This window comes from Ailuropoda melanoleuca, chromosome 15, assembly GCF_002007445.2.
Source record: "Ailuropoda melanoleuca isolate Jingjing chromosome 15, ASM200744v2, whole genome shotgun sequence".
NCBI lineage: Eukaryota > Metazoa > Chordata > Mammalia > Carnivora > Ursidae > Ailuropoda > Ailuropoda melanoleuca.
The window spans coordinates 23,473,276-23,500,774 of NC_048232.1; the positions used below are offsets into that span (position 1 = coordinate 23,473,276).

The 27,499-nt window shown below is 39.1% G+C and overlaps 1 protein-coding gene across 7 annotated transcripts in view; it reads left to right on the forward strand.

Moving 5' to 3' along the window:
* MYO3A (myosin IIIA) overlaps positions 1–27,499 on the forward strand; it is a 236,746-nt gene that overhangs the window by 181,584 nt on the left and 27,663 nt on the right. For 5 of the 7 annotated variants that reach the window (XM_034643926.1, XM_034643927.1, XM_034643929.1 and 2 more), the window contains 5 exons: positions 6,566–6,677; positions 9,211–9,373; positions 10,938–11,061; positions 14,828–15,731; positions 17,716–17,860. In XM_034643926.1, the coding sequence (XP_034499817.1) occupies positions 6,566–6,677; positions 9,211–9,373; positions 10,938–11,061; positions 14,828–15,731; positions 17,716–17,860 (1,448 nt within the window). The remainder of the gene's footprint in view (positions 1–6,565; positions 6,678–9,210; positions 9,374–10,937; positions 11,062–14,827; positions 15,732–17,715; positions 17,861–27,499) is intronic. The other 2 variants (XR_004620761.1, XR_004620760.1) reach the window with 1 other exon arrangement.

The window sequence follows — 27,499 nt, forward strand, 5'->3', positions numbered from 1 at the left end:
TTGTCACAGAGCATACCCAATTTTATATCCAAAACTAAGAAATAAAAAATACTGGAATTTCTTATTGGCTATCAGTAAATTCTCCATTCTGTACAGGAATGCAGAGAACCTAAAAGTACTTGATAGAAGAAATTTCAAATTTCAAATTAAAATCAAAACGTGACCTATTTTGATGTTTTTCGTTTTTTAAAAGGAGTTGATCTTTAACTTGCTTAAAAATTCATATAAATAATATTAATATAAATTACTATAATTACTGTGAAATTTCAGTAACCTTTTCTTTAGGTACAAGGTACTGTGCTGGGGTGCCTAGGTGGCTCAGTTGGTCAAGTGTCCAAATGTTGATTCTGGGTCAGGTCTTGATCTCAGGGTTGTGAGTTCAAGCGCCATGTTGGGCTCCATGCTGGGAGTGTGCTAAGCATTGCAGAGGAGACCACATTTTAAAACTGTTTTGAACCTCAAGAATTAACAATCCAGTAAAGATGACCAGAGTCATAGACATGGAAAGTTAATAAGCAGTGCAAGGTAATAAATACCAAAATCCAAGGGAAAGTTATACACACTGCAAGAGATCAAAGAAGAGAAAGATTTTCTCCAGGACGGCTGGTGAGGGGGAGTGTCAGGAAAGATTTAAACTAGAATCTGATGGTAGATACAGTTTGTGGAAAAGACAGGAAAGGTCTTTCTCAACATACTGTGTCGCGTGTCAAAAGCTAGTGGGACTTGGATTTGTCTGAATTAGCACAGTGGGTGTTAGTGAAGTGACAGAAATTGACAGAAGATAAGCTGGGATAATATGGGAAAACTGACCAGGTTAAAATTATATAGAGAGGGCCTCAAATGCCATATTAAACCTATAGTTTCAATTACCCATGGTTTTATAATACGGACAGGAAGGAGAACTAAACCTATTTTCTTGGTGATAATGTAGTTGAAAGTTGCTTATTTAGAAGGTCAGAAGTGAGAATAAATTCATAAATGTATTTCAAAGTCCCATGCTGTATAGAATACCAAATTACTACATGATAAATGAGAAAGGGAAAAAATCAAGTCTACAAAGAACACAAGAATAGCTGTTCTGAATAAAGGAAGTTCCAGAAATAAAAGGTTAAACCTTTTCTCCATCACTAATTTGAAAGCTGTCATCTAAATTGGCAAAGACTCGCAGGAGGCAGAAGAATTTAAAGGCCCTGTGGAGGTGTAAATAGGACTAAATCGTTCTCCTCTGTCCTGCCTTAGCCTTTGACTAACCCTTCGTGTATGATGCAAAATTCATGAGACTCCGTCTATTCTGTTGGAGATATAAATTCTTCTGTTTTGTGACAAAGAAATAATCTTAAGGGAAGATACACAACATGAACTTACCTTGCACAGGGTTTTTACTGTAGTTGTGTCAAATGAACCCTTTACTCAGAAGCCCCGGAAGTGAGCTCCATTTTTCCACTAGGCACCTATACACAGTGGATTGGCTACCAGAACTCTAACTCATCTGGGGATGTACTGTATGGTGATTAACATAATATAATAAAAAAAAAAGAACTCTAACTCAGCCAGAACTTATGGAAGGCAGTAGTGTAGTGAAGTAGGTAAGTACACATGCTTTGAAGTCAGAAAACCCAAGTTTAGGGGAGAAAAAAAAAAAGGAGAAGAAAAGAAAACCCAAGTTCAAACCCCAATTCTGTTACTATCTGAATGTGTGGCCTTGTTCAAAGTTACTTTGAGTAACTGCTATAAGCTTCAAGCCTCCATCTTTCTCATCTGCAAATAGGGATGATGGTAATAGTATCTACTCTGTATGTGGTTATGAGCATTCAATGAAATAATACATATGAAGTTTACCATAGAACCAAATGTCATTAATACATAGTAGTTATAATTATTTTCATTATTATTCTTGCTTCAGCCCCAAGCTCCCCAAATTACTTTTTACCTACAGTAAAATGAATCCCACAACATAAACCATGAAGCTAGACCATAAAAATCAAAGCAGATGCCAGTATGTTGGCTTTAAAACAAGTAATGCAACAGAGCAAGGGTCTGGGGGCTTTCCTCCATAGCAACAGGTCTACCTAGATGGTTATTTACCCAGCAAGTCCCAGAAGCAGGTCATTAGTCCTTCAGCAGACATTTAATTGAGCCCCCATGATGTTCTAGTCCTTGATAAAAAGATGAACCTGGACCTTCACCCAAAGATTAATAAAAGAGTCTCTGACATTAAGAAACTCACAGACCAGTTGTGGGAACAGGGACCTAGTTATGTACATTATCATACAATGTAATATAAACTCCAGGGACAAGGGTTCTCATCTGCTGTGTTCACTGCTGCATCCTCAGCACTTAGAAGGGTCCCTGGCACATACTATGTACTCAATAAATATTTATCCAGTGAATGAAAGAATAGTGGATATTTTTAATAAAAGTATGCACAGGTCACCCCAACAGCATGACATGGAGGTGGTAGAAGTGAGGAGGAAAGGAGACGACTTCTGAGATCATAGTAGAAATTCAGATAAAGCAGAGAATCATAAAAGTAATATATAAATACATACTACAAATACCATATCTTAACTTGGAACATGAACATATATTCATTTTTCAAACTTTTGATACAGGCTCAATTTTTTTTCTTGGAATAAAAGTCCATTGATCAGAGTTTATTGACTCTTTCTTATGTAAGCTATCCATAGTCCCTTATTTATCGTTTGCAGTTAATATTTCTTGAGATGAAGCAGGAAGTTAAAGATATTTGTGAAACAGTCACAGAGCTGAATATTTCTTGCTTCTTAAGATTCTCCTCAACACTTTGTAATAGCTTCATCCACATTTAATTCCATATGGTTTAGACCACTACTTTAGGAAGTCTTACCAAAGCATTTGATACAATTTGGTAGAAACAACTCTCTGGCTTTCCTCACTCATAGTCCATCAGTTTATGTAATATGGTTTTTTTTTTAAGATTTTATCTATTTGAGAGAGAGGACAAGAGCGGGGTGAAGGGCTGAGGGAGAAGCAGACTCCCCACTGAGCAGGGAGCCTGACATGGGACTCAATCCTGGGACTCCGGGATCATGACCTGAGCTAAGGCAGACCCTTCACTGACTGAGCCACCCAGGCGCCCCTACGTAATATGTTTTTGAATCATGTCACCTCAAGTGCAGGCGTACACAGGTTTGGCAGCAAATGCAGCTCACTTGGCAGGAGCGGAAGCACACAGGCACACGAGCGAGAGCTACCACCTGTGAGCTCTAAGTGCGCAGTGCACCCCCGTCAGCACATCTTACCCAGGGAAGGAGAATGTCAGCTAACCCAAATAGTCCATTCATTAAAGATACCTTACGGAGAGTTTCTAAAATACTGAAAGAGTCAGTCTTCCTTAAAGGAACAAGCCGTGAGGAAGAAGGACGTGCAGACAGAGAGAATAACACATACGAAGGCATGGAGGCATGAGCAAACATGGCCTTTTGGCATACTCTTAAATAGCTTTTATTACTGGAACTTGAGCTGTCCATGGAAAGTAGCCAAAGGTGAGGCTGGAAAGGCAGGCAGGGATATGGAGGAGGGGGGAGCTTTCATGCCCATCTTCATATATGCCAACTCATTTGACAGTCATTTTAAATGACTGCTTGTTGTCAGGGGTGACCTTTGCATTTCCTACATTTCTGCTGCTCTCCAGATTATGTACGTTGCGTGCCCAGCCTTTGAAAGCACCTGTTTTTGCCATCACAGCTTAGAACTGGGGATGTTCTCGGAGAGTTTCAAGTTGGGAAGGGACATGATCAGATTTTCATCTTATTACAACAATTCAGACAGAGCTGGGAGAGGGGAAGGGAGCATAGACATGAGCAGTTGCAAGGCAATTATGGAAGGCAGGGTGAGAAGAGATGACAGGTGGATTCAAGGCAATGGCAGTAGGAATAGAGAGAAAGAAATGCATTTCAGAGAGGTTTCTAAGCTTGTTGGATACACTGAGTGGAGAATAGGGAAGAATCTAGGATAACACACAGATTTCTAGCTGTATCACCTTTGGAAAGGGGGTGATATCATTCACAGCAGTAGGAGCTAGCAGAAGAGAGGGCAGGTGATGACTTGCTGAGTTTGGAGTGTCTGTGGGATAAGCAGGTGGGGTGCAGAACAGGCAGTTAGGGGTGATGTATTTAGAGTTCGTGTCAAGAGGGCGGAAGATGAAGAAACAGGGCATTGGAGCACACTAGCATTTGAGAGGCAAGTCTAAATATGAGACATCTCAGGGAGACCTACAGGGAGGAGAAGCTGGGGGACAAGGTGGGATGCAAATGTGGGGACACTCAAGCCAGAGAAGGGGGTCAACAATATCCAGTGCTTCAGAAGGAACACTTAGGATTAGGCTGGAAGACATTCCTTTAGATTTCATCACTAAAACGTCTTATGTGATTAAATAAAAGTCCTTCTTACTATGTGACTAAACCAGATTGCAGCAGCTGCAGAGCCACGGAAAGTGGAGAAATGGAGACTTTTATTTTAAGCAATCTTTCAACTGATCTGTAAAGCTAGAGGGAGACTCGTTTCAGGTGAGACAGATGGAGAGGGTTTTGTTCTAAATGAAAGGAACCCGAAGAGAGAAAAGGGATTGAAAATATATGGAAGAGAAGAGGAGGAGGAGATGGCATCTAGAACACAGGCAGATGGAGAGTGGGTTTCTCCTCCTCTGAAGAAGAAGAGGGGAAGAATCGATAGTGGACAAAGGGATCTGTAGCTGGGGAAGAGGTCATTAGAGCTTGCGTCTGGTGGCCTCTAGTAAAATAGCAGACCAGCTTATCTGCTGAGAGCCGTGCAGAGGGCGAAGGGGAGAACAGGGCAGGAGAGATTAAACAGTTGTGAGGATTGAGTGAGGAACGTGGTCGTGGACACCAATCAGGATTCTGGATGTTTCTGTAGGTCAGGCTGACTCAGAAACTGCAGAGTCACAGGGAAGCATACTGGGAATGAACAGTGATTTTTCTCTGACAGGTTTCCAAAGCTTGACAGGAGGGCAGAGAACAATGACTGGGTGGTTCAGGTTTGCCTGTTTGCAGAGCATGGGCAACAAAAGAACAAGAGGGAGCTCGCTAAGGGTGGCTTATATGATGAATGAGGAGATCCTGGCTGGGTCTGGAAAGAAGTAAAACCAGGAGATGGTTGGGAGGCCGAGAGGGCAGAGTAGCTCCTTAGTCACAAGGAGTCCACAAGGAAGTTTGGTCCTCGAGTTGGCAGACCTAAGGATGAAGGCACATTAATTGGTCCTCCCTCCCACAGAGGTTATTTGCACAGGTAGCAAAAACTATGATCATCACATCTTTCTAGACCATTCCAGGCCAGGATTGTCCAAAGAGCCTAACAGAAACTGGGTCATCTGCACATTTAACAGGATGAAACTTGGTGGAGCTCGAATATGTTCTTCTTAGAGTTTTTATCTGCAGGATCATTTTTAGAGGAAGAAATTGGTACTTAAAGAGGTTCCCCGATGTGTCTAAATTTACACAGGTAGTCAGTCAAGATCAGAACTCAGCTCGCCTGACCATGCTACCCAAGTCTTCAGCACACCATGGCCTCTGTTTTGAAATTCAAAACCTATCAAAATTTAATGCTTTGTCTCCTCTGGACTAGCAGGTTAATCTTGCACCAAGAAATTAAATAAAAATAAAGGAGTGTTGGAAACTCTAGAAAACTGCGTTTCTTTGCACAAGATTGTTGACCAGGGTAAACCAGTTTTTCTTCCTTTCATTCACCTGGTCCATTTGAAAAACTTGGGGCCTATTTCAGTTCTCTCCTGCATTAACCCCTTACTTGCTCCCTCTCCTCAATTATATGTATTAAATCAATAGAGAAAATCTCCAGGGAGACACATAGTGTGACTCAAGGGAAAACAGTGGTCAAAGACATTTTTACACTAGTGGAAGGTTCACAGAGAATTAAACTCCTTCCTCCAATTTTAAGATCAGCTTCTAACATTTTTGTGAAGGTGAAAAAGGAATAAAATCTTTCCCTCTGCTTCTTGCCACTGCAGTGCTTCTGCTTGTAGTACCCAGAGAAAGGTTGCTTTTTAAAAAATACTCAACTAGGATGCCTGGGTGGCTCAGTCGGTTAAGTGCCTGCTTTCGGCTCAGGTCATGATCCCAGCATCCTGGGATGGAGCCCCATGTCAGGCTCTGTGCTTAATGGGGAGCCTGTTTCTCCCTCTTCCTCTGCCTGCCACTCCCCCTGCTTGTGCTCACGTTCTCTCTCTCTCTCTCTGTGTCAAATAAATAAATAAAAATGTTTTAAAAAAAATAGTCAACTATTTTTTTTTGGGGGTGATGGAGTTTTTTTGGGGAATTTCAGTGGTAAGTGTTGAAAAGTAATCACTAAACTGAGAAAACAGTGCTCAAACATACACAGACTGGTTCAGATTTTTGTCAGTCTCCTTTAGAGTTCCGAGAATGCCTGCAGGGTCCCCTGTGTTAAGTCTGGGAAGCTGTTCCTTCCCTGCACAAAGCTGTCGGGTGTCCACCAAGCTACTGAGGCGTGGAAACTTTGTGAAATACTAACCAGCCCTTTCTCCCACTTGAAGGTACCATGTTCTCTGCTACAAGTGGAACGAAGAGCCCCCAGGGAGCCCTGACGCCTGTGCCGCCATCTTGGAAAAAGCTGGTCTTGATAACTGGGCTCTTGGAAAAACAAAAGTAATGTTTTCATGTAATTTTCAAGAAAAAAACAATTATCAGTTGTATTGGATTTACTGAGAATTATAACATATTACAGTGCTTGAAAATGTTACGGCTTTTTCATGTTACAGACTCTCTAGCTTAAAATAGGGAATTAGATTGATAAATTTATGAAGGTTATCTTCTTTAGCAAAATGAAACACTTTGTTGTCATAAAGGTTTCTTTTAAGAAATTCAAGAAAAGTTTCTCTTGAAGATGTATCCAAAAAAAGATGAAATTTAGAGTGAGTATACTTCATTTCAAATAGTATCGAAAACATACTGACATATTTTCTCTTTCTTATCACCACCAAATATAGTCAATAAATATTCAGAATATATTAATATATATTAATATCATATAATATGTATACAGAATATATTCTGCAGAGAACCATAATGATCTGAATCACAATTATCTGATTTTTTTCCTAATTCTCAAATCTGCTTCTGTTATTAAACTTGAAATTTACCTGGAACAAATTATTCACCATTTTCTGTAGACTTGCTGTAGGTGTTTGGAGATTGGTGTGTTAATGTATTAGACTTGAGATCCGAGAGATGTTAACTTATTTAATCCCTTAGAGAATGAAGTAAAAAAAATCGTAACAAATTTTGAATATGGAAATAAGACAGGTGGCTGCTTGGAGAAAGGACATAGTAGGCTTCTCAGACATCCTCCAGAATGACAAAATGGGGGGTAAGGAAATAAAGAGGGTACCAGGTCTCAGGGCTACACTGAACATATCACTGGGGGACCATGGAGAAAAGAGCCAATCTGAAGAAAGGAAGTACTCAGAGATTGATCACTCAAGAATAACCACTGTCAGCCCTACCACAGACCTACAGGGACTGAAACAAACTTCCACATGAATTGTGTCTTGGGGTAGAAGATGCCAGAGGGAATTTGCACAATGTTCATATAAGAAGTTACTCCCGTAACAATTTAAGGGATTTAAAAAATATGTTTATCTTAGACTGAGTGCCCTATGTATTCAGTGATCCATATTTCCTTCAGTATTGAGTAAGTGGAAATGCTGAGCACTAAAAAGATGTGTATTTTATTTACACCATTTTCTTATAGATGATCACATAGATGAATTTCGTCAGGCTGAAATCTCATGATTTATGGTCTGAAATACATGCCTGACTTCCAACGGAGTTTTAACTTGTAAAAAAGGCCCTCTGCAGTTCCAGTTAGGTGTGGTATTTAAGTAGCATTTTAAAGCTATTTGTGTTTTTCCACTTCACCTTTTCCAACTCATTAAGATGATAAAAGTATTCAGGGGCGCCTGGGTGGCACAGCGGTTAAGCATCTGCCTTCGGCTCAGGGCGCGATCCCGGCGTTATGGGATTGAGCCCCACATCGGGCTCCTCCGCTATGAGCCTGCTTCTTCCTCTCCCACTCCCCCTGCTTGTGTTCCCTCTCTCGCTGGCTGTCTCTATCTCTGTCGAATAAAGAAATTAAAAAATCTTTAAAAAAAAAAAAAAGATAAAAGTATTCAATACAGAAACATTTCCAATGCTGTGCAAAGTAAATAAATAAATAAAAAGATGACCTTTTCAAACAGACTGAATTTTAAATGAATTGTCAACAGTAGAATGGACTAAATCTATTAACATGTAGAGTCCCATAGAAATTAAAACTAAATTCAGTCAAAACTTAACAATACTAACCTATTTGCCTGGGATGCCAAGATTTCAAGTAACGGAACTACTGCCAGTGTTACCCGTTCTTATGACTCAGCTATTACATTTGAATTGAAGCAACTTTCTTAGTGGAGTCAATAAACTCTCTTTGAGGTGATTTTTATTAGTAAATGTATTAAAAGAAAAAAATCTTATTTCCTGGGGGAGATGGAAAACTCTTAAATGAGAACCACTCCATTTCCCCGATTTCATTTTGATTCGAGAATGAAAGTCAGCTCCGGTTTCTCCATGGTGGCCACTGGGTCTCGCGAGAATGTTGTTAATTCCGTCTGGGGCCATCTCTCCGCCTTATTCCCCTTATGAGCCCCTGAGGGACAGTGCCCTGCTTTATTCATCTTTGTATGCTCAGCAGAGAAGCACATAACAGCAGGTCTCAATTAATGTTTGATGGATGAATCGCTATAGTTATAAGAGTCCTCTATCTTTTACAACTAGATTTGTAAGATTTTTAACTTTGGGAAATACACTGTTGAAGAACCATAAGAATTAGCTTTGCTCAGAGTATAGGGTGCTAAAACTTCGATAAAAGAGCTGAACCTCCTCCACACTTACTGGCCCATTCCACAAAACCTGTTGCAAGTAACGGTATGATTGCTAAACAGTATTCCTTCTCGAACAGAGGTTTCCTTCAAGAATAAAAATCCATAATGTCACAGCAAAATCCAGGCCAAAGAAGCAAAAGCTAGGGATGTCCAAAATCTAAAAAGATTCAGCATACAGTCTGTTCTGCAAAGCGTAGCGCGTGATGGGTTCACATTTGTGTGTCACCGTTTTATTTGTATTCTATTTTAATTCTTTTAAGGTGTTCCTGAAATATTATCATGTAGAACAGTTAAATTTAATGCGAAAGGAAGCCATTGACAAGCTTATTTTGATTCAAGCCTGTGTCAGAGGATTCTTGGATTTAAGAAGATACCAAAAAATACAGGAGAAAAGGAAAGAGAGTGCTATCCTAATACAGTCAGGTAATCACTCAGGTGGTAACAAAACGTAATGTTACATTTAGAGATGGACATAAAATCAAATCGTATATACAAACCTCCATTCTTACATAGCTTTTGTCTTTAATTCCAGGCTCTGTCACGTTGATATTTTCTCTATACCAAATCTAAATCAAATTGTTGTAGTGATGGACATTTTTAATATTTGAATGTTTTGTTTTAAATAAAATAATTCAATTTTTCAATTTTCCATCAGGCATCAATGAAACACAGTTGACCTATTGTGCAAGATACGAGTGACTGAATCAATTACAGATTCAGGAATCATATTATTATAATCCATTGGACAATAACATTTTTCCTACTTTATTCCAAAGGTTACACTTGCCATAATTTTTGACCACTTGATTAAATCTCATTTTGTTAAAGGGTATCCATTTCTTTCTGTTAACTGTAGGGAAATAATATTTATAATTATACTTCACAAATTTTTATTAAAATGTAACAATACACTTTAGATTTCATTTTTCTATGAAAACTAAATTTAGAACCTGGCACGGTTTAATACAGTATCTTTCAAAATGTGTTGATTGAACTTCCGTAGCAAAAACTCTAATTTACTCGGTAACCTGATATACACTCATGCTACAAATAATGCACTCTGATGTTTTCTATTCTGGCTTATCCCACTTCATTTTTAGATGCTAGATTTGGCCCATTAAATCGATTTTATAATCCACTATGGATCTGTAGCCTGCTTTCTAAAGAACCCTGACATGGTAAGCAGAATAGTTGACTAACATTCAAAAGATTCATGTTCTAGTCACAGGTCTGTCCATTCATAACAGTTCATCTCTTTGGGGATTTTAAAGCCCTTAACTTCTCCCTGAAACATCATAATGCAAATCCTATAATTTGGGATCAAATTGGTTATCCACAATTCCAAAATTTATCAAACACTGAAGAAATGGTTTATCATAACGCATCTGGCAGTGAAACATGACCTAATATTTATAGTCCTTTATTCATCACCCGTAGTAAAAATACTGTTTTTCTGGAGAACTCTTCATGGTTTTGATTATGGAATGCTTCCCTGGCATGGGGAATGTTATGGGATCTATGTGATTTGCTCTGAATTACCTTTATAACATAAAAAAGTTTAAATCTCAATTCTGAAATATAGCTGGCTCCAAGGATAATTGGCCAAAAAGTCCAAAACACACACTTAGATAATAGGGGCTTTCTCCCATAAATAGCTGAAGTAATTATCAACAGATTTGAAGCAAATGAATACATTTAATCTTTTTCATCAGCTTAGCCAATCTCTTTCATTTTTGTTTCATCCCCAGACTTTCCTTAATACAAAAGGCGCTTTAGTTATTTTCTTGCTATAGCTTGTCATCTAGAAGAATCTTGTTAATGAACAGTATTTTTTAATGAACAATATTTTTAATGAACATGTTCTACTTGGAGTCTTTAATTTTCCTCTTTGACATTGATGGTCAAAAAAAAGTGTTTCTATTCACTTGAATAATGTTTTTTTTTTCTTTATTCTGATTAACACTACTCCGGACCTTATGTGTTTCAGCTGCAAGAGGACATCTAGTCAGGAAACAAAGAAAAGCAGTTGTTAACACAAAAAACACAGCAGTAACAACGATTCAGACCCATGATCAGGAATTTGACTACAAGAAAAACTTTGAAAATAAAAGGTATAATGATGTTCATTCTTCTACCATTTTGACATTATGCATTTTTTCAAATCTGTAAAGTCAAAATAAAGTTCACAGTCCTTCTTGCACCAATCAGATTCCTAATACTAATCCATTAAATGTCAGTGAACACCCAGTGGCCACTCTTGTGTTCTTTATCCTGTTTGGGAGTTCACTGGAGTTTCACACTGATGACCATCCTTTCCTTCCACAGTTTCTTTCTTCCTAGACTTCTGCCAGATTGCTCTCTACATTTCTGCTCCTAATTCTGAGTATCTTTTGCTAATTGCTCCTCTTCTCCCCTTATTTAAATCCTCCTTCACATCTAAATATCATCATCTCTGGGCTCTCTCATTCATTCTCACGGCCTTAATAACCAATATGCCATCAACTCCTAAGCCATAATCCAGTCTTCAAAACATGGCACTTCGCCCTTTCTTCTCTTGACCCTCCATATCTGTATTTCTAAATGCATGTTAACAGATCCATCTGAATTTATTCATACAGAAGGCTTTATGCTCAGCTGTGGGGACACATAGATAAATAAGACAAAACCCTGGTCCAAAAAATTGCTCACAAAATCATGGAAAGGAAATAGAACCAATAAATACATGATTCTAGAAACACAAGTTAACTCTGCTATAAAAATATGCAAAGGGCGAGGTAGGGACGTGGAGGATCTTGGTAGGGATTATGGGAAGGGATGTAAGTATGTGGATTTTGCCTCATTGATAAAGCTTGAATTGATCAAAAGATGAATAAGTTGTATCTCTTTAAAAGCGATAAAGATCATTCTAGCCCCAATCCCAGGACTCTTGTCTTTTTTTTTTCCCCCAAATTTATTTGGATTGAATTGACATAGAACATTGGGTCAGTTTAAGGTGTACAACATGTGATTTGATACATGTATATATTGTGAAGTAATTACCACAGTTAAGTTAGTCAACATTTCCCTCACCTCAGTAATTACAACTGTGTGTGTGGTAAGAACATTTAAGAACACCTCCCTTATCAACTTTCAAGTCTATGATACAGTATCATTAACATTCACCATGCTGTATGTTAGATCCCAAGAACTGATTCATCTTTTTAAAAACTCAGCTTCGTTGAGGTATTTCCATATAAAATTGTAAGATATTTAAAGTGTGCATCATGATGATTTGATATCCATATACATTGTGAAAGGATTTTCTTTTCTTTGGTTTTTTGGTGAGAACATGTAAGTTGTTCTCCCTTAGCAAAATTCAATTCTACAAAACAGTGTATACTCCCATATTTTAGCATGGGATCCTCAGACCTGCTCATCGTGTAGCTGGAAGGTGGGATCCTTAACAACATATCCCTGTTTCCCCCACCTAACCCTTTCACAACCACAACTCTCTGTTTCTGTGAGTTGGATTTTTTCTCTTCTTTTTCAGATTCCACACGTAAGTGATACCATGCAGTATTTTTCTTCCTCTGTCTGGTTTATTTCATCCGTGTTACCACAAATGGCAGGATTTCCTTCTTTCTTGTGGCTGAATAATACTCCATTGTATACATAAACCATACCTTCTTTACCTGTTCATCCATTAATGGACATGTAGGTTATTTCCATCTCTTGGCTATTGTGAGAAATACTGCAATGAACATGGAAGTGCAGAGATCTCTTCGAGATAATTGTTTTGTTTCCTTTGGATATACAACCAGAAGTAGGATTCCTGGTAGTACTATTCAGTTTTTTGAGGAACCTGCATATTGTTTTCCATAATGACACCAATTTACATTACCACCAACACACAACATTCTCACTGCATAAGGATTCCGCTTTTCTTCACATCTTCACCGATACTTGTTTTCTCTTGTCTTTTGTGATAATAGCCATTCTAACAGGTGTGAGGTGATATCTCGTCATGGTTTTGATTTGCATTTTCCTGGATGATTAGTAATGTGGAGCCCCTTTTCATGTACCTGTTGGCGTATCTGCGTATCTTATTTGAAAATTGTCTGCTCAGATCCTCTGCCTGTTTTGAAATCAGGTTNGAGCCCCTTTTCATGTACCTGTTGGCGTATCTGCGTATCTTATTTGAAAATTGTCTGCTCAGATCCTCTGCCCGTTTTGAAATCAGGTTGTTGTTGTTTGCTATAGAGTTGTATGAGTTCTTTTTTATATTTTGGATATTAACCTTTTATCAGATATATGAGTTGCAAATATTTTCTCCCATTCAGTAAGTTGCCTTTTCATTTTATTGATGGTTTCCTCTGCAGCACAGAAGCTTTTTCATTTTATGTGGTCCCACTTGTTTATTTTTGCTTTGTTGCCTTTGCTTTTCATATCAAATCCCAAAAAACAAACAAAACCATTGCCAAGACCAAAGTTAAGGAGCTTACCACCTACATTTTCTTCTAGGAGTTTTATGATTTCAGGTCTTATATTCAAGTCTTTAATCCATTTTGAGTTGATTTTTGTAGTAGTGTAAGATAGGAATCCAGTTTCATTATTTTGCATGTGGCTGTCTAATTTCCCAATACCATTTACTGCATAGACTATCCTACCCCCGTTGTATGTTCTCAGCTCCTTTGTCATAAATTAACTGACCATAAATGTGTTTATTTTGGGCTCTCTATTCTGTTCCATCGATCTATGAGTCTGTTTTTATGCCAATACAACACTGATTTGATTACTATAGCTTTGTGATATAGTTTGCTTATCTTTTTCTCATTAATTGTATTCTGACTAGTATAGGCATTCTCTGGGGGTGTTATGAAGGTATTCAAAATAGTAGCATAGCCGCTCATTGAAATGATGGGTTCTTGGTGCCCCACCTATTCTCTGTCCCTGGCAGAATAACAGAGATTCTACTATGCCTCCTGCATAAACCTAAAGACACTGTCGTAGGCCTAGGAAGTAGCTAGTGGAATTAGGAAATTTGAGTTCCAGTAATATTTTCCAAGTTCGACTTCAAGACAGGTCTTTCTGTACAAACACATTGCAAAAGACCAAAACTCTCCCCTGGCTTTCCTGAGCCAAAATGAAATGTTTTGGCAACCTCCCCTCCCCCCCGAGTAGCATGTCAGGGTATCAGGTTATGACCTTTTCACTGTACCTTAGCACCCTTTTCATGGCCCTATTGCTCTTGTGAGGGTTTTGTCCTGACCAAAAGAAAAAAAACTACAACAATGTGGCTTAAAAAAAAAAAAATTGTAGAACAGATGTTATCTTCAAGGTAAGGGAAAATCATTTGGAAGGATATTGGTAAAGTAACAACTGTGCAATTTTGGTCAATGTATGATCAGGAACTGTAGCAGGGACACTGCCTCCCTTTAATTCTGTAACTATTTCCTGTGATCAGTGGACTTCGAACTTATGAAATACAGCACGTCAGCCTAGTGAACATACCCTGCTTCCTAGTCTCAAATTTAGATATATTTTCCACAGCCTCTCCTCACTGTAGGTACTCCCTTTTGCAAAAGACATGTTTTGAAGCGATTCACTTCTTAGGATTGTGATGCCTTGTTAAGTTGACAACATGCTAAGATATTTCTCATCCTAAACTGAAACTGGGTTTATCATTATCTGAGCAGCGGCCCACCGCTGCCGCCAGAGAGAACATTTGGGAAACACTTGATTGTGACTTGAGAAGTTTTTACTTTGAGGGGCTTTTTTTGTTTTTGTTTTTTTCCCCTTTACTCATCTCCCAACACCTTGCAGCATGTAGCTGTAGCCAGAAGAGGCAAATAACTCCAGCTTAGTCTCATATATTCAGATGCACTATGTTTTACACAGGGACTCTTCTACGAAGAAACAGACAGAAAATGCAGTCGCTACTAATGAAACAGCCATTCCAGCTGCAAACAATACAGGAAGTACATCTGTAGTGAAGCCTTCCACTTTCAAAGCTGAAGACGAAGCCACTCTGGCCGTTGAAAATAACAACAGAGGATATCAAACTCAGAACGAAATTAATAACATGTTTGGAGAAGAGACTACGCGTGAACCACATCTGGTAGGGGACCCTTGGGCAGAAGAACACCCCCAAAAGAAGTGTATGAAAGACCTGGAAGAGAACAGTAAGCTAAGGCAAGTGGAGAAGGAGAACACTGTGATCGAGAATTACTACCAGAGGTATGCAGAGGAAAGGAATTTTGAAGAATCCAAAGCAGCATATCTAGAAAGAAAGGCCATAGCAGGAAGGCCAAGCTACCCAGAACTTTGGTCAGTGGAGAATGAGACAAAGCAGCCTTCGTTTAAAAGAACATTGGAACCGAGCCTTAGCCAAAAGTCAGTCTATCAAAATGCAAATAGCAAGGAACAGGAAAAGAAGACATCGGTAGTCACCCAGAAGGCACCGACGTGCGGCCAGCAGAGAAGCCAGCTGAGGCCAGGGATGGTCCGAGAGAGGCAGGCTGAAGCAGCAGTCCGAGCCCCGGAAGAAGATAGAGCGGCAGTGTTCATTCAGAGCAAATACCGGGGCTACAAGAGGAGGCAGCAATTAAGGAAGGACAGGATGTCTTCTTTTAAAAATCAAAAGATTGTTGCGACACCGACCGAAGTAGCAAGAAATACTCAAGATCTGTATTCCTATCCCACAAAGCATGAGGAATCCTGTAATTTCAGGACTAAGAATGACAACGACTCGAAAGCAGTCTTAGAGAAAGAAGCATGTGATTTGGCCATCTTTTCAAGACAGGTATGTAAATAAACAGATTTATTGACTAGTGGAAATCTCTGGGACTACACAGTAACTGAAGTAAACCTATTGTTCACTGATAACCGATACATTGTTTCATCTGTTTTTATGAAACAGCAAACCTCGTTTGTAATGTCTCAAGGGTTTTGCTATTCAAATAGGCATACTTTTTAAAACAATGTGCCATAAGAAATGATACATGATAGAAATCTTTTATAGTAAGGAGACTAGCAGTCCTCGGTTTGTACAGCTTACTAAAATGCTGGCATTTGACAATGCAAATTTCCATATCTGAGATCTTTCATTATAGATAAAAACAAAAACGAAAACAAAAAAAGTTTTATAAATCCTCTGAAGTCTATGCTTTTTCTGCCCCAGAAAATCTACATGTTACATCATGACAATGAGGAACCGTAAAGAAAATCCACAAAGAAAGATTCCCTGTTGGAAAATATCTTGTGCCATAAATAGGCATGTTTCAGCTATTTCTAGAAGGGGGCAGGTGGCTTTAGAGCTTCTCATAGGTGTGCATGGAACACTGATAAATTAGTACTCTGGAGGGAGACCGCAGCAAGCAGCTCCTGGAAATGTCGAGTCCAGATCTTGCTTTCTGTCTAGATGTTTGACCCTAAGAAAATCACTTTGTGTGTGGGCACCTTTATTTTCTCTTATGTAAAGTGAAGGATTTAAACTAGATGCCCTCTGAAATGCATAAGTTAATATGCATTACCAGAATAATCAATAGCATATAAAATCATCAAAGAAATATCATTAGGGGCGCCTGGGTGGCTCAGTTGGTTAAACGTCTGACTCTTGATCTCACCTCAGGTCTTGATCTCAGGGTTGTGAGATCGAGCTCTGCGTCAGGCTCCATGCTGGGCATGGAACCTACTTTTAAAGGAAGGAAGGGAAGGAAGGGGAAGGAAGGAAAGAAGGAAGGAAGGAAGGAAGGAAGGAAGGAAGGAAGGAAGGAAGGAAGGAAGGAAAAGAGAGGGAGGGAGGAAGGAAGGAGGGAAGGAAGGAAGGAAAGAAGGCAGAAATCTCATCATGAGTTAGATCAAAGAGGGATTGCCTAATACTTGTGGGTCCCTAAACTCTGCTATTTGTCTCTGACAGTGGCTGAGTCCGTGTGAAAGCACAGTAGCTGCTCTCGGACACCTCTTTCATGTTAGGGGTGTGGGCCAAATATCTCCAACTTCTGGCTGTTCCTAGAGATCTTCCAGCCCCTTCCTGTTCTGTTTTTTTAAGCACATGGGAATAGAGAGTTTAATATACATATGGTCCTTCCTTTCCTTGGTGCACACGTTTTCTCACGCTAAAGCCCAGAGTGGGGATTCAAATCCTGATGTGCTATGCGTCAGAGAGTTTGAGGAGATGCAGGATTACCAAGTCACCTCCCTAGAGCTGGCTAATAAAGCTGCAGTAGATTCAGTGCTCCACGGGGACGAAGCTAGAGGCAGAAAAGCAGGAGCCCCACATGCAGCCCAGCCGGACAGCTGTGTTAACAGAGCCGGGAGGCATGCCAGACGGAGGCAGAGGGGCCAGATGGAAAGAGGAACCGGAGGAGAGTGGCCTGAAGTCAGGCTGAAAACACTGGAAAGGAAAGGACGGAGTTAACACAATCTAAGGCAACAGAGGGGTCCTGTGGCCTAAATTGCTGCAGAGTGATAGGGACAGAAGCCAGGTGTCAGGAACCCCCGGAGGAGTAGATCAGGACAGAACGCTTCACGTAGCATGGCACGTTTGGCAGTTTTAAATGGAAAATGTGAGATGTGCAAGTAGCACAAAGAGGGAGGAGGCTCGGTCAGGCGAGGACTTTTCCAGACCTTGGGTTTTCAGATCAGGATCTGGGTGGGTTCTGGAGAAGACGTCTGTGAGAGTCCCGGGGACCGTCAGTCAGGCATTCGAACCAGACCCCGGGGTACCTGTGGAGCCTTCTGAATTCTTTTCCTTGATTTAATCTGACACATGACCTTCTTTTTAGATATCAAAGTTATCTGAAGAATATTTCATTCTGCAGAAAAAACTGAATGAAATGATTTTGTCACAGCAACTGAAGCCTCTTTATCTGGGTGTCTATCCTCATAAGCCAATTAATAGACGAGTTTCTTCTCAGCAGTGCCTCTCAGGTAAAAATCAGTAGAGTTAGAGTTTTCCTGAAGGGAAAGGCAGTGCCAGATACTTTGTTTATTAGATTCGGACCTTTATTCTATGGCAGGTTTGAGGTAACTGTGTTCTAACTGTTTTGGGGAGAACCTTCATTTCATTCCATTTCTCATACGTATATAAAAAGTTTTCCAGAATGTTCCACACACTTCCTACTTTTTTTGACTTCATTCTCCTCTCTTTTCTTTCTTTTTTTCCCTTTATTCCTTTATATACACTTTAACTAGAACTTGGCATATGGCACCAGAAGGGAATAGAAAGGCATGGAGTTTGGGGGAGTGGGGCAGGGTGCAGGTTTGATAAGAGGGAGCAAAAAATAAAATACATCTATTGCTTTTGTCAATGTTTGCAACCTTAAGTAGAGTATGGAAGGCTCATATCTCCTTTCAGATGTACAAACCCAAATGCATTATTACATTTTCTTCTGATCAACCTAAGTCACACTCTGCTCCCATTTCACCAAACTGGTAGGGGATTCAGGCTCAGTATTTATCAGGCCTTCCCTCTCCAAGACTGTGCAAAGGCTCTATGGCCTTATACACCCACCAAAGGATCAGGTCGAGTCTGAGGTAACTAGTTATTTGCCCTCACAGTTACTGTTGGGGCGCCCATCTCCTCGCTGGCCTCATGACCCCTTCAAGTCAGGAGCTGTGCTGCTCCCATACCTGGAAACTGCAGGAGACACCTAGAAACGGTCAAGTTGGGAGTCTCACCTGGTCCACACATGCTCCGGGTAGCCATCCTTTCTGCAGCCTTATCACCCCCTCCAGGGGCATCCACCGATGGCTCTGCTGACCTCTGTCTGGAAGGATCTGTATTATCCCTCACTTTCTTGGAGGCCTCACACACACACACACACACACACACACACACACACACACCCATGTGGATACCTGGCACCACCTCTACAATGAGTTTGGCTCTTGCCAAAGACAGGAAATGCTGCTCACCTCAGCACCTTCTGCGAAAATCCCTTGGGCAGGAAAATACTAAGATGAGCCTGACTATTTGTCTGATAGGGGAGGAAGGGAAAATATCTTAATGTTTCGGTCAGTTATCCTGCCACATTATTTTCAAGTCAAAAGCTGTATTGAAGCTCTTAAAAAAAAAAAAAAAAAAAAAGCTCTCTGGCCCTTTCTAGCCCACTGCTTTCAGGCGCTGGCCCAGAACCTGTTGCTGTTAAGAAGCAACTTAACAAGTAGGAGCCCAGGTGCCCATTGGTTTGATGGCCACCTGTGACGTAAGCCCAGATGGCCTGCTGACAGAGGGGCAAGGCAGGGATTCAGCTTCCCTCTTGGTTGTATGTGCAGCAGCCCTGGTGAGTGGAGGGCAGTGAGGTGCTGGTAGTGTCGGGGAAGCAAGGGAAGCCAGGCGGTGTTCCCTGTGTAAAATGCTCAGCCCTGTGCTTAAGGGGAAAGGAGGGGTGGGGCGGAGAGGTAGCTTCCTAGGGAGGGGGGAGAGGCTACTGAGGTTTTGCTATGACTTACACTGTTAAACATCTCAGGGAGTCTGTATGTGTGTATGTTTAATAAAAATTGTACATATTTATGGTGTACCACGTGAGGATTTTATATAAACACACATAGTGAAATGATTACTACAGTCAAGCTACTTAACATATCTTCTTGTCATATAGTTACCATTTGGTGTGTGTGTGATGTGAGTGCCCAAAATGTATTCTCTTACCAAATATCCGGTATTCCATACAGTATTATTAACTATAATCATCATGCTCTATATTAGATTTCTAGACTTATTTATCCTACATAACTGCAACCATGTGCCCTATAACCAACGTCTCCTCATTTCCCCATGGCTGGTAACCACAGTTCTACTCTCTGCTTCCATGTATTTTATTTTTTTAGATTCTACATATGAGTGACATCATGCATTTTTTTTCTTTCTGTGTTTCACGTTTTTCATTTAGCATAATGTTTTCCAGACTTATTCACGTTGTCTACAAATGACAAGATTCCCTTCTTTCTCATAGCTGAATAATACTCCAGTGTGTGTGAGTGTGTGTGTGCACAGGCCACATTTTCTTTATTCATCTGTTGACGGACACTTGGGTTGTTTTCATATCTTGGCTCTTGTGGTAATGCTGCAGTGAACATGGGAGCACAGATAACTCTTTGAGGTACTGATTTCATTTGTTTGGATATGTACCCAGAAGTGAGATCGCTGGATCATAGGGTAGTTCTGTTTTTCAGTTTTTAAGGAACCTCCGTACTGTTTTCCATAGTGGCTGCACCAGTTGGCATTCCCACCAACAGTGTTTAAGTGTTCCCTTTCTCCACATCTTTGTCACAGTTGTTTCTCTTGCCTTCTTGATAATATGCATCCTAACAGTTGAAGTGATATCTCATTGTGATTTTGATTTGCATTTTCTGGATGATGAGATTTCATATACTATTGGCCATTTGTATGTCTTTTTTGGATAAATGTCACTTCAGATCACTTGTCAAATTTTAAATTGGTGTTGCTTGTTTTCTTGCTATTGAGTTGTGTGAGTTCCTTATATATTTTGGATATTAACTCTTTATCTGATATTCACTCTTTACCTGATAGATGGTTTGCAACTACTTTCTCCTATCCCATAAATTGCCTTTTTATTTTTTTGAGCAGAAGTTTTTTTGATAGTTTCCTACGCTTTGGGTGTCATATCTAAAAAATTATTGCCAAAGCCAATGTCAAGGAGCTTTTTCCCTATGTTTTATTCTAGCATTTTTATGGTTTCAGTTTTTATGTTTAAGTCTTTAATCCATTTTGAGGTTTTTTGTGTGATGTAAGATGAGTCCAGTTTCATTTTTTGCAGGTGGATATCCAGTTTCCCCAGCACCATTTGTTGAAGAGACTACCCTTTCCCCTTTGTGTCTTCTGGGTGTCCTTGTCAAAAATTAGTTAACCATAAGTGCTTGGGTTCATTTCTGGGTTCTCGATTCTGTTCCATTGGTCTGGTGTCTGTAGGCCAATATCATGCTCTTTTGATTACTGGAACTTTACAACATAGCTTGAAATCAGGAATTATGATGTTTCCAAATCTGTTTTTCTTTCTCAAAATTCTTTGTCAGGGACTTTGAGGAGACCTAAAGCAGCAGAATATTATTAGAAAGTTGAATTAGTTCACTTTATTCTTCAATCTGATATATTTTTAATGGACCTAAGAAAAATACCAGAAATAAATTTTTAGCTTATATAGAAAAGATTGTCATTCAGTGACATTTCTTTAACTCCAGGATTAGAGGGAGAGCATTTTTGTTCTCTGCACGTGTAGAGAGGTTACATATCCTACTGCGCTCCTTTAAGGCTAACTTGGCAAACACCTGAATTGCCCTGTGTCCCAGAGAGTAGCAGGGGAAGAGCCTACAAGAGAGCGTGAAGTGGCCTAAAGACACAGAAGGATCTGGGTGGACCTGACAACCCAGAACCAAGGAGAAAGGGAGGATGTTGGCAGAAGTAGTAGATGCCAGTGACCGGAGACTAGATAGTAGTTACTCTCAGCAGATGCTGAGGAAAATCTAAGAGTAGCCGCAGAGCAGTGGACTAGTTTTGTTGATGCTGCAAAGCTGCAAAAGCCCCCCACCTGCACCCCCAACTTGGATGTGGCCCTGAGGAGAAAAGAGGAGGGTCAGAAACCTAAAATGACTTAAGTTTACTCTTAAAACACTAAGAAAATTAAAGGAGACTGGGTTTAACTCAGATTCATTATAAAAATAATGGAACCCTTGGGGCTCCTGGATTGCTCAGTGGGTTGAGTAGCCAACTTGTGATTTCGGCTCAGGTCATGATCTCATGGTTCGTGGGATCCAGCCCCACATCAGCCCTGCGCTCAGCAGGGAGCCTGCTTGAGATTCTCTCTCTCTGCCCTTCCCCCCACTCACACACATGCACTCTCTGTCTCTCAAATAAATAAATAAATAAATAAATCTTTAAAAAATGATAACATAACTCTAGAAAATGAAAATGAGCACTAAGAGGTAAAAATTAAGTATAGTTTTAGGAAAATCAAGTTGCATTTCTGTACATCTGAATTGTTGTACACCGAAAACTCAGCCCTGTGATAGACAACTGCTTTTTTGAAAGATCGTTCCAATTGCTTTGTAGGGATAGCATTTGATTGCACAAAGGATACGCATGGAAGGCCAGCAAGAGATGATGATGGTTTGGATGCAGTGGTGGCTGAGGAGGTCAACTGTTAGAAGCAAATGTTAGTCAATAGAAGACCTACCAGCTAGGCAGGTGGATAAGTGCATGGCAACAGAAGTCACGAGACCATTCAGGAAGTCCGCTTAACATGAGAAGAGAAGAGAGCCTAGAGCAAGAACTCAGACACATACAGATCAGGGAGAAAGGAACCAGCAAAGAGGAGCAACCAGAGAGGTGGGAAGAACACTGGGAAGCCCAGTACCCTAGAAGACCCAGGAAGGTTTTTAGGGTGTTGTGTAGAATGATGCTGACAGAGAAAGTAAGAAAAGAATTATAAAATATCCACTGAATTTCCTATGCATTAACAATTACTTATTAAATTCCCCAGAGTTTTTTTTAACGTTAGAATAGATACAAATGGAAAGAAGATGGAAATAATAACTGTGCTACATTTTGGGAAATTTCACCCACAACATCTGCTAGGCTTTATCATTGGATATAGTCTATATTCATGTATTTTAATGATCTATGCAACTTTCTAAAAAAAAGAATTGAATAGTTTATGAACATTTACAGCAAATACAGTTTAAAGAATGCCAACTGAGGTCACAAATTGGGCCAGATATTGCTTTGTCAGTTGTCAATATTTAATCCCTGCAATGGTTCTAGGCCCATCATTGTAACTTTGGATGTGCTTTTCTTACCTCAGGATAGGCAAACTCCATTCCAAGCTTTAGACTCGGATTTTCTTTATAGAACAACCCAAGTATGCCAATCTCCTAGCCGCATTTTAGCCAAGAATTCCCATAACCCATTCCCTATTCCTTCGGTTCTAGTGATTTTCCCAGATATCTTCCTACACCTGCCAATACCACAAACTTCACACAGGTAGTCAGGTGCACAGTTGTTGGAGGGAGTAGATCAGTCAGCATTTACTTATCCTCAAAGTTATTTTGTATAGATTAGTTTTGTCCTCTTCAAATAGTCTTGCAACCCAATGTAAGCAGGACTGTGTCATATACTATGCCATACTCATTTTTCTGTAACCCTAGCACACATTCATCACACAGTAGATGTTCAGCAACTGCTTATTAATTGACCAGGAAGCTGCTTAATTTCCTCCAAGAATTACGGTAGAACAAAGTATAGTAGCCAGTGAAGATTTGAACGTATGGTTTTTGTAAAAACAAAAAATGTTCTTTAAATGTTTATTGATTTTTATATATTATCTGATTTTAAACCCCTCCAGTCAGGAAAAAAAAAAAGTTTCTTTAAAAAAAAAAGGCTTTATTTATGGGATGCTTGGGTGGCTCAGTTGGTTAAGATTCTGCCTTCGGCTCAGGTCATGATCCCAGGGTCCTGGGATCCAGTCCCGCATCGGGCTTCTTGCTCAGGGGACAGCCTGCTACTCCTTCTGCCTGCTGCTCCCCTTGCTTGTGCGTGCACTCTCTCTCTCCCTGAGAAATAAATAAAATCTTTAAAAATATTTATTTCAGAGAGCGTGAGAGAGCGGGGGTGGGGGGTGTGCAGAGGGAAAGGGAGAGAGAAACTCAAGTAGACTCTGTGCTGAGCGCAAAGCCTGGCTCGGATCTCACGACCCTGAGATCACGACCTGAGTCAAAACCTGGAGTCGGATGCTTAACTGACTATGCTACCCCAGCAGCCCCAGAAAAAAAGGTTCTTCTGATATACAGAGGTCCTGTCTCCTTAGATCATCAGAATTACTACGCGCCGAATCTAGCAGCCTGCAGTGCAAGCAGCTGCTCCCACCTGTGGAGGCAGATTTACCTGATGCACTGTTGGCTCGGCTCAACAGGCCACCCCTGCAGTACTGACCTTCATGGCAAATCGTGCCTCCACATGAAAAATTTCACTGGGCAAACCAAAATCAAGCTCATTTACAAGGAATTCCATCATTGAAGTAAGCCTGAGAGTCCCCTGAAATTTTAATTCTCTCATGATTCTCAAAAATCGGTAAACTTCTCCAACTATTTGCTACACCAAACTGTGTTGTAAGACTCTGTAAGCTTTAGCTGCATTCTGTCAAATGGCCCAGGAGAACTTCTTACCTATTCTAAAGAAAGCCCTAGAAAACATGGATAGTACGTGAAGATAATTAAATTTTTCTTTTTTTTTCTTTTTTTAAGATTTTATTGATTTATCTGAGAGAGCCCGAGAGGAGGGGGAGGGGCAGAGGTAGAGGGTTAAATAGACTTCCCACTGAGCGAGGAGCCTGATGTGGGGCTCGATCCCAGGACCCTGGGATCATAATCTGACCTGAAGGCGGACGCTTAACCAACTGAGCCACCCAAGCGCCCTGATAATTAAATTTTTCAAGTTAATTTTAGCAAGCTGTAAGCTTATTCTGTAAGATTTCTCTCTCTGTGAGACGTATTTTTTAATGTGCACAAGTGCCAAGGTGAAATAATGTCGAAATGAAGACTGAGCAGCTAGTTACGAAGTTTAAAAATAAGATAAGGTAAGTACATGAACTACTTATTTTATATCTTTGTTTTGATGACAGTTGTAATAAATTGAAATTGATGGGCGCTAACTGCACTTACAGTTCTATTGAGAGAAATGTAGTACAGGGTATGTATCCCTACAGCATAGCTGCAGGATCACGCATCCTAATACAGGCTGGTGTATTCATAACATTCAGACATTGCAGCATTTCTCCCTGCATGGTGTTTTATTTGGGGGGGGGTGTTTTTCTTCTTAATTATGGTACACCTGGCAATTTGTTTTGATCATTGTGAAGAGAAGAAAAAAGATTAATCTCTGGGCAAATGAATTCTGCAAACACAAAAGCATATTCTCTTTCTTTCCTTTTACAAAGAAGCTTTGACTATCCAACAGGCTGTAATTTTTTAATGGGTTGCAAAGTTAACAAAGAAGGATGCTCTTGTAATTCTCATGTAATTTACATAATATCAACTGGAAATTCAACACTAGATCAAAGCAGTCCCTTGCCATGCACACATACAGTGGATATCATACAAATGCTTTTAGGTTGCTTTGAGAGTAAACGCTGGGGGGGAAAAATCACAATTTTCCACTTATTTCTAAATTTTTATGGCATTTAGATTCATGCAATAATGCTTAATACTTTCAGTTATTATGATGCAGATTTGATCAGCTTTATGTTTTAGGATTGCCTGTCACCCTGCCATTGTGATGCTGGCCCCTAGAAATGCATTTTGCAAACTATCCAAGAATATATGTCCACCTGTATCTGTAAACATGCTTCCATTCATGTGAAAGCCAAGTAGCTCAAGTAATGTTGGGTTATGTATCTTATAGAATAATTTTTTCATTAAGAGTAAAAAGTAAAGATATTTCAGAAGTTATATTGCTTCCCACCCAATGCTTATCTTCCTGAGTGTATTTGCTATTCCTCTTTCTTCATAAGAAGTAATACTAACTCTCTAAGTCTTACAAGAAAAAAAGTCAGTATGTAAAATTTAATGACTTTATTTACAATCTTACAATTCAGTGAGGATCATTTAATTACACATTAAATACCAATCATATAAAGGAGTTTATCTCACAGAAGTTTACACTCTGACATATGGATTTCTGGTGAATTTACTGAATTAGTTCAGTCGAAACCTTTGACCCAGAAGCCTTTGATGGAAACAGCTACACTTTTTGCACTCAAATTATTTCGCCTCATTCTATACTTTGTATCTGCTCTAAACTACAGGGGACATGGATCTAATAAGCAGGAGAGTAATGAACAATATACTCCCCCGCAACGTCCCATTAAAATTTTGATTAAAATGCACACAAAAAGGCCAACAATATCAACAACACTGGAAACTGAGTTTTTTCTTTACATATTTTGACACCAGATTAATTAGCTACGTGAGATCAATTCAAAGAGAAATTATATAGCATAGTTAATACAATAGTATAATCAACATGGTAAATTCATGTGTATTTATAATTTCATATCCTATAGAGACAATACCTTTTTTCAAATATCTAGTGTATTTTTAAAAATTGTTCTTTTTTAAAAGTTTTTATTTAAATTCCAGTTAGTTAACATACAATGTAATATTAGTTTCAAGTGTACAATGTAGTGATTCAACATTTCATACAACACCTGGTGCTCACTAGAGATTGAATATTATTATCTTTTCCTTTGCCTTTTGCCTCTCTCTTGGTCTCTCTCCCTTCCTCAATCTCTTTTGTTTCTTCTACCTAGACATACTAGGCCAGTCCACAAACTCCCCAAAATCATAAACCAGACTGTATTTTCTAGCCATAATGCAATTGAGATAGAATTGAAAAACACAAATCAGCAAATTAAAAATCAGTAAGATAATTTGAAATATATAAATTATAATTCGAGCTATAAATTATTTTGAATTAATAAAAATGAGAGTAGCCACATATAAGAACTATGAATGGGATGCAGCCAGGTCTATATTCACAGGAAAATTCAAATCATTAAATGTTTTCATTATTAACTAAGAAAAAATAATGAAAAAAGAATGTAAATTGAGAAATTTTTAAAGGAAATTAAAGGTTATTCAACACCAGGAAAGGCAGAAAAAAGAAATAATTACAATTAAACAAAAATACACCAAATATCTAATTGAAGCTAAAATAATAGCTTCGTTTGAAAATAATTTGAAAATAAAACAACAAAATAAATTCCTCACTAATTACTTAAAAGAGAATCCACAAAAAAATTAGAAATAAGAATATTATAACAAATCTAGTTGATAATACTAAAATCTTGTCGTACTATAAATGCCTTCAATTTCACAAAAACAATTTGGGGCTGAAATATTAGTTTCTGAAAAGAAATTAGTGAACATGATGATGAGTCTGTCAAAGAAAAGTTGACAAGAACTCAGTATTTTAGGTAATTGCATTTAAGTTCATGAGACAAATAATTCCCGTATTATGTAATCTGAGAAAAAAAAAAGATAATATAGAAAATTACCTATTTTATGAAGGTCGTGTGCCCTGAAACCAAAGCCTGACAAGTAACATTTTAGAAAGGGAGGAAAGGGGGGTGGAAAAGAAGGAAGCTATGAGTCAATCTCGAGATTTAGAGGTAAAACTCCTAAGTGCAGTACTAACTAATTGAGTGCAATATTACATTAAAAGACTCTCTAAATAGCACATATTAATAGAACACTATATCAAAAGGTCAAAAGAAAAAAGTCATCTTGTTAAACACTGAAACAGTTTTCAATAAAATAACACCTGGTCCTAATGAAAAGCAAAAATCTTAGTAAATTAAAAATAGAAGGAGATTCTTTAACAATATGAAGAGTATATTTCTTAAGCCAATTGTCAACATCATTATTAACTGAAAACACTGGAAGCAGTTCCATTAGAAAGTGGCATTAAGATAAGGATACTAGTGACAATACTTTTTTTTACATTATTTGGGAATTTCTACCTGATGTAATGAAAGAACAAACAGAAGTTAGGTT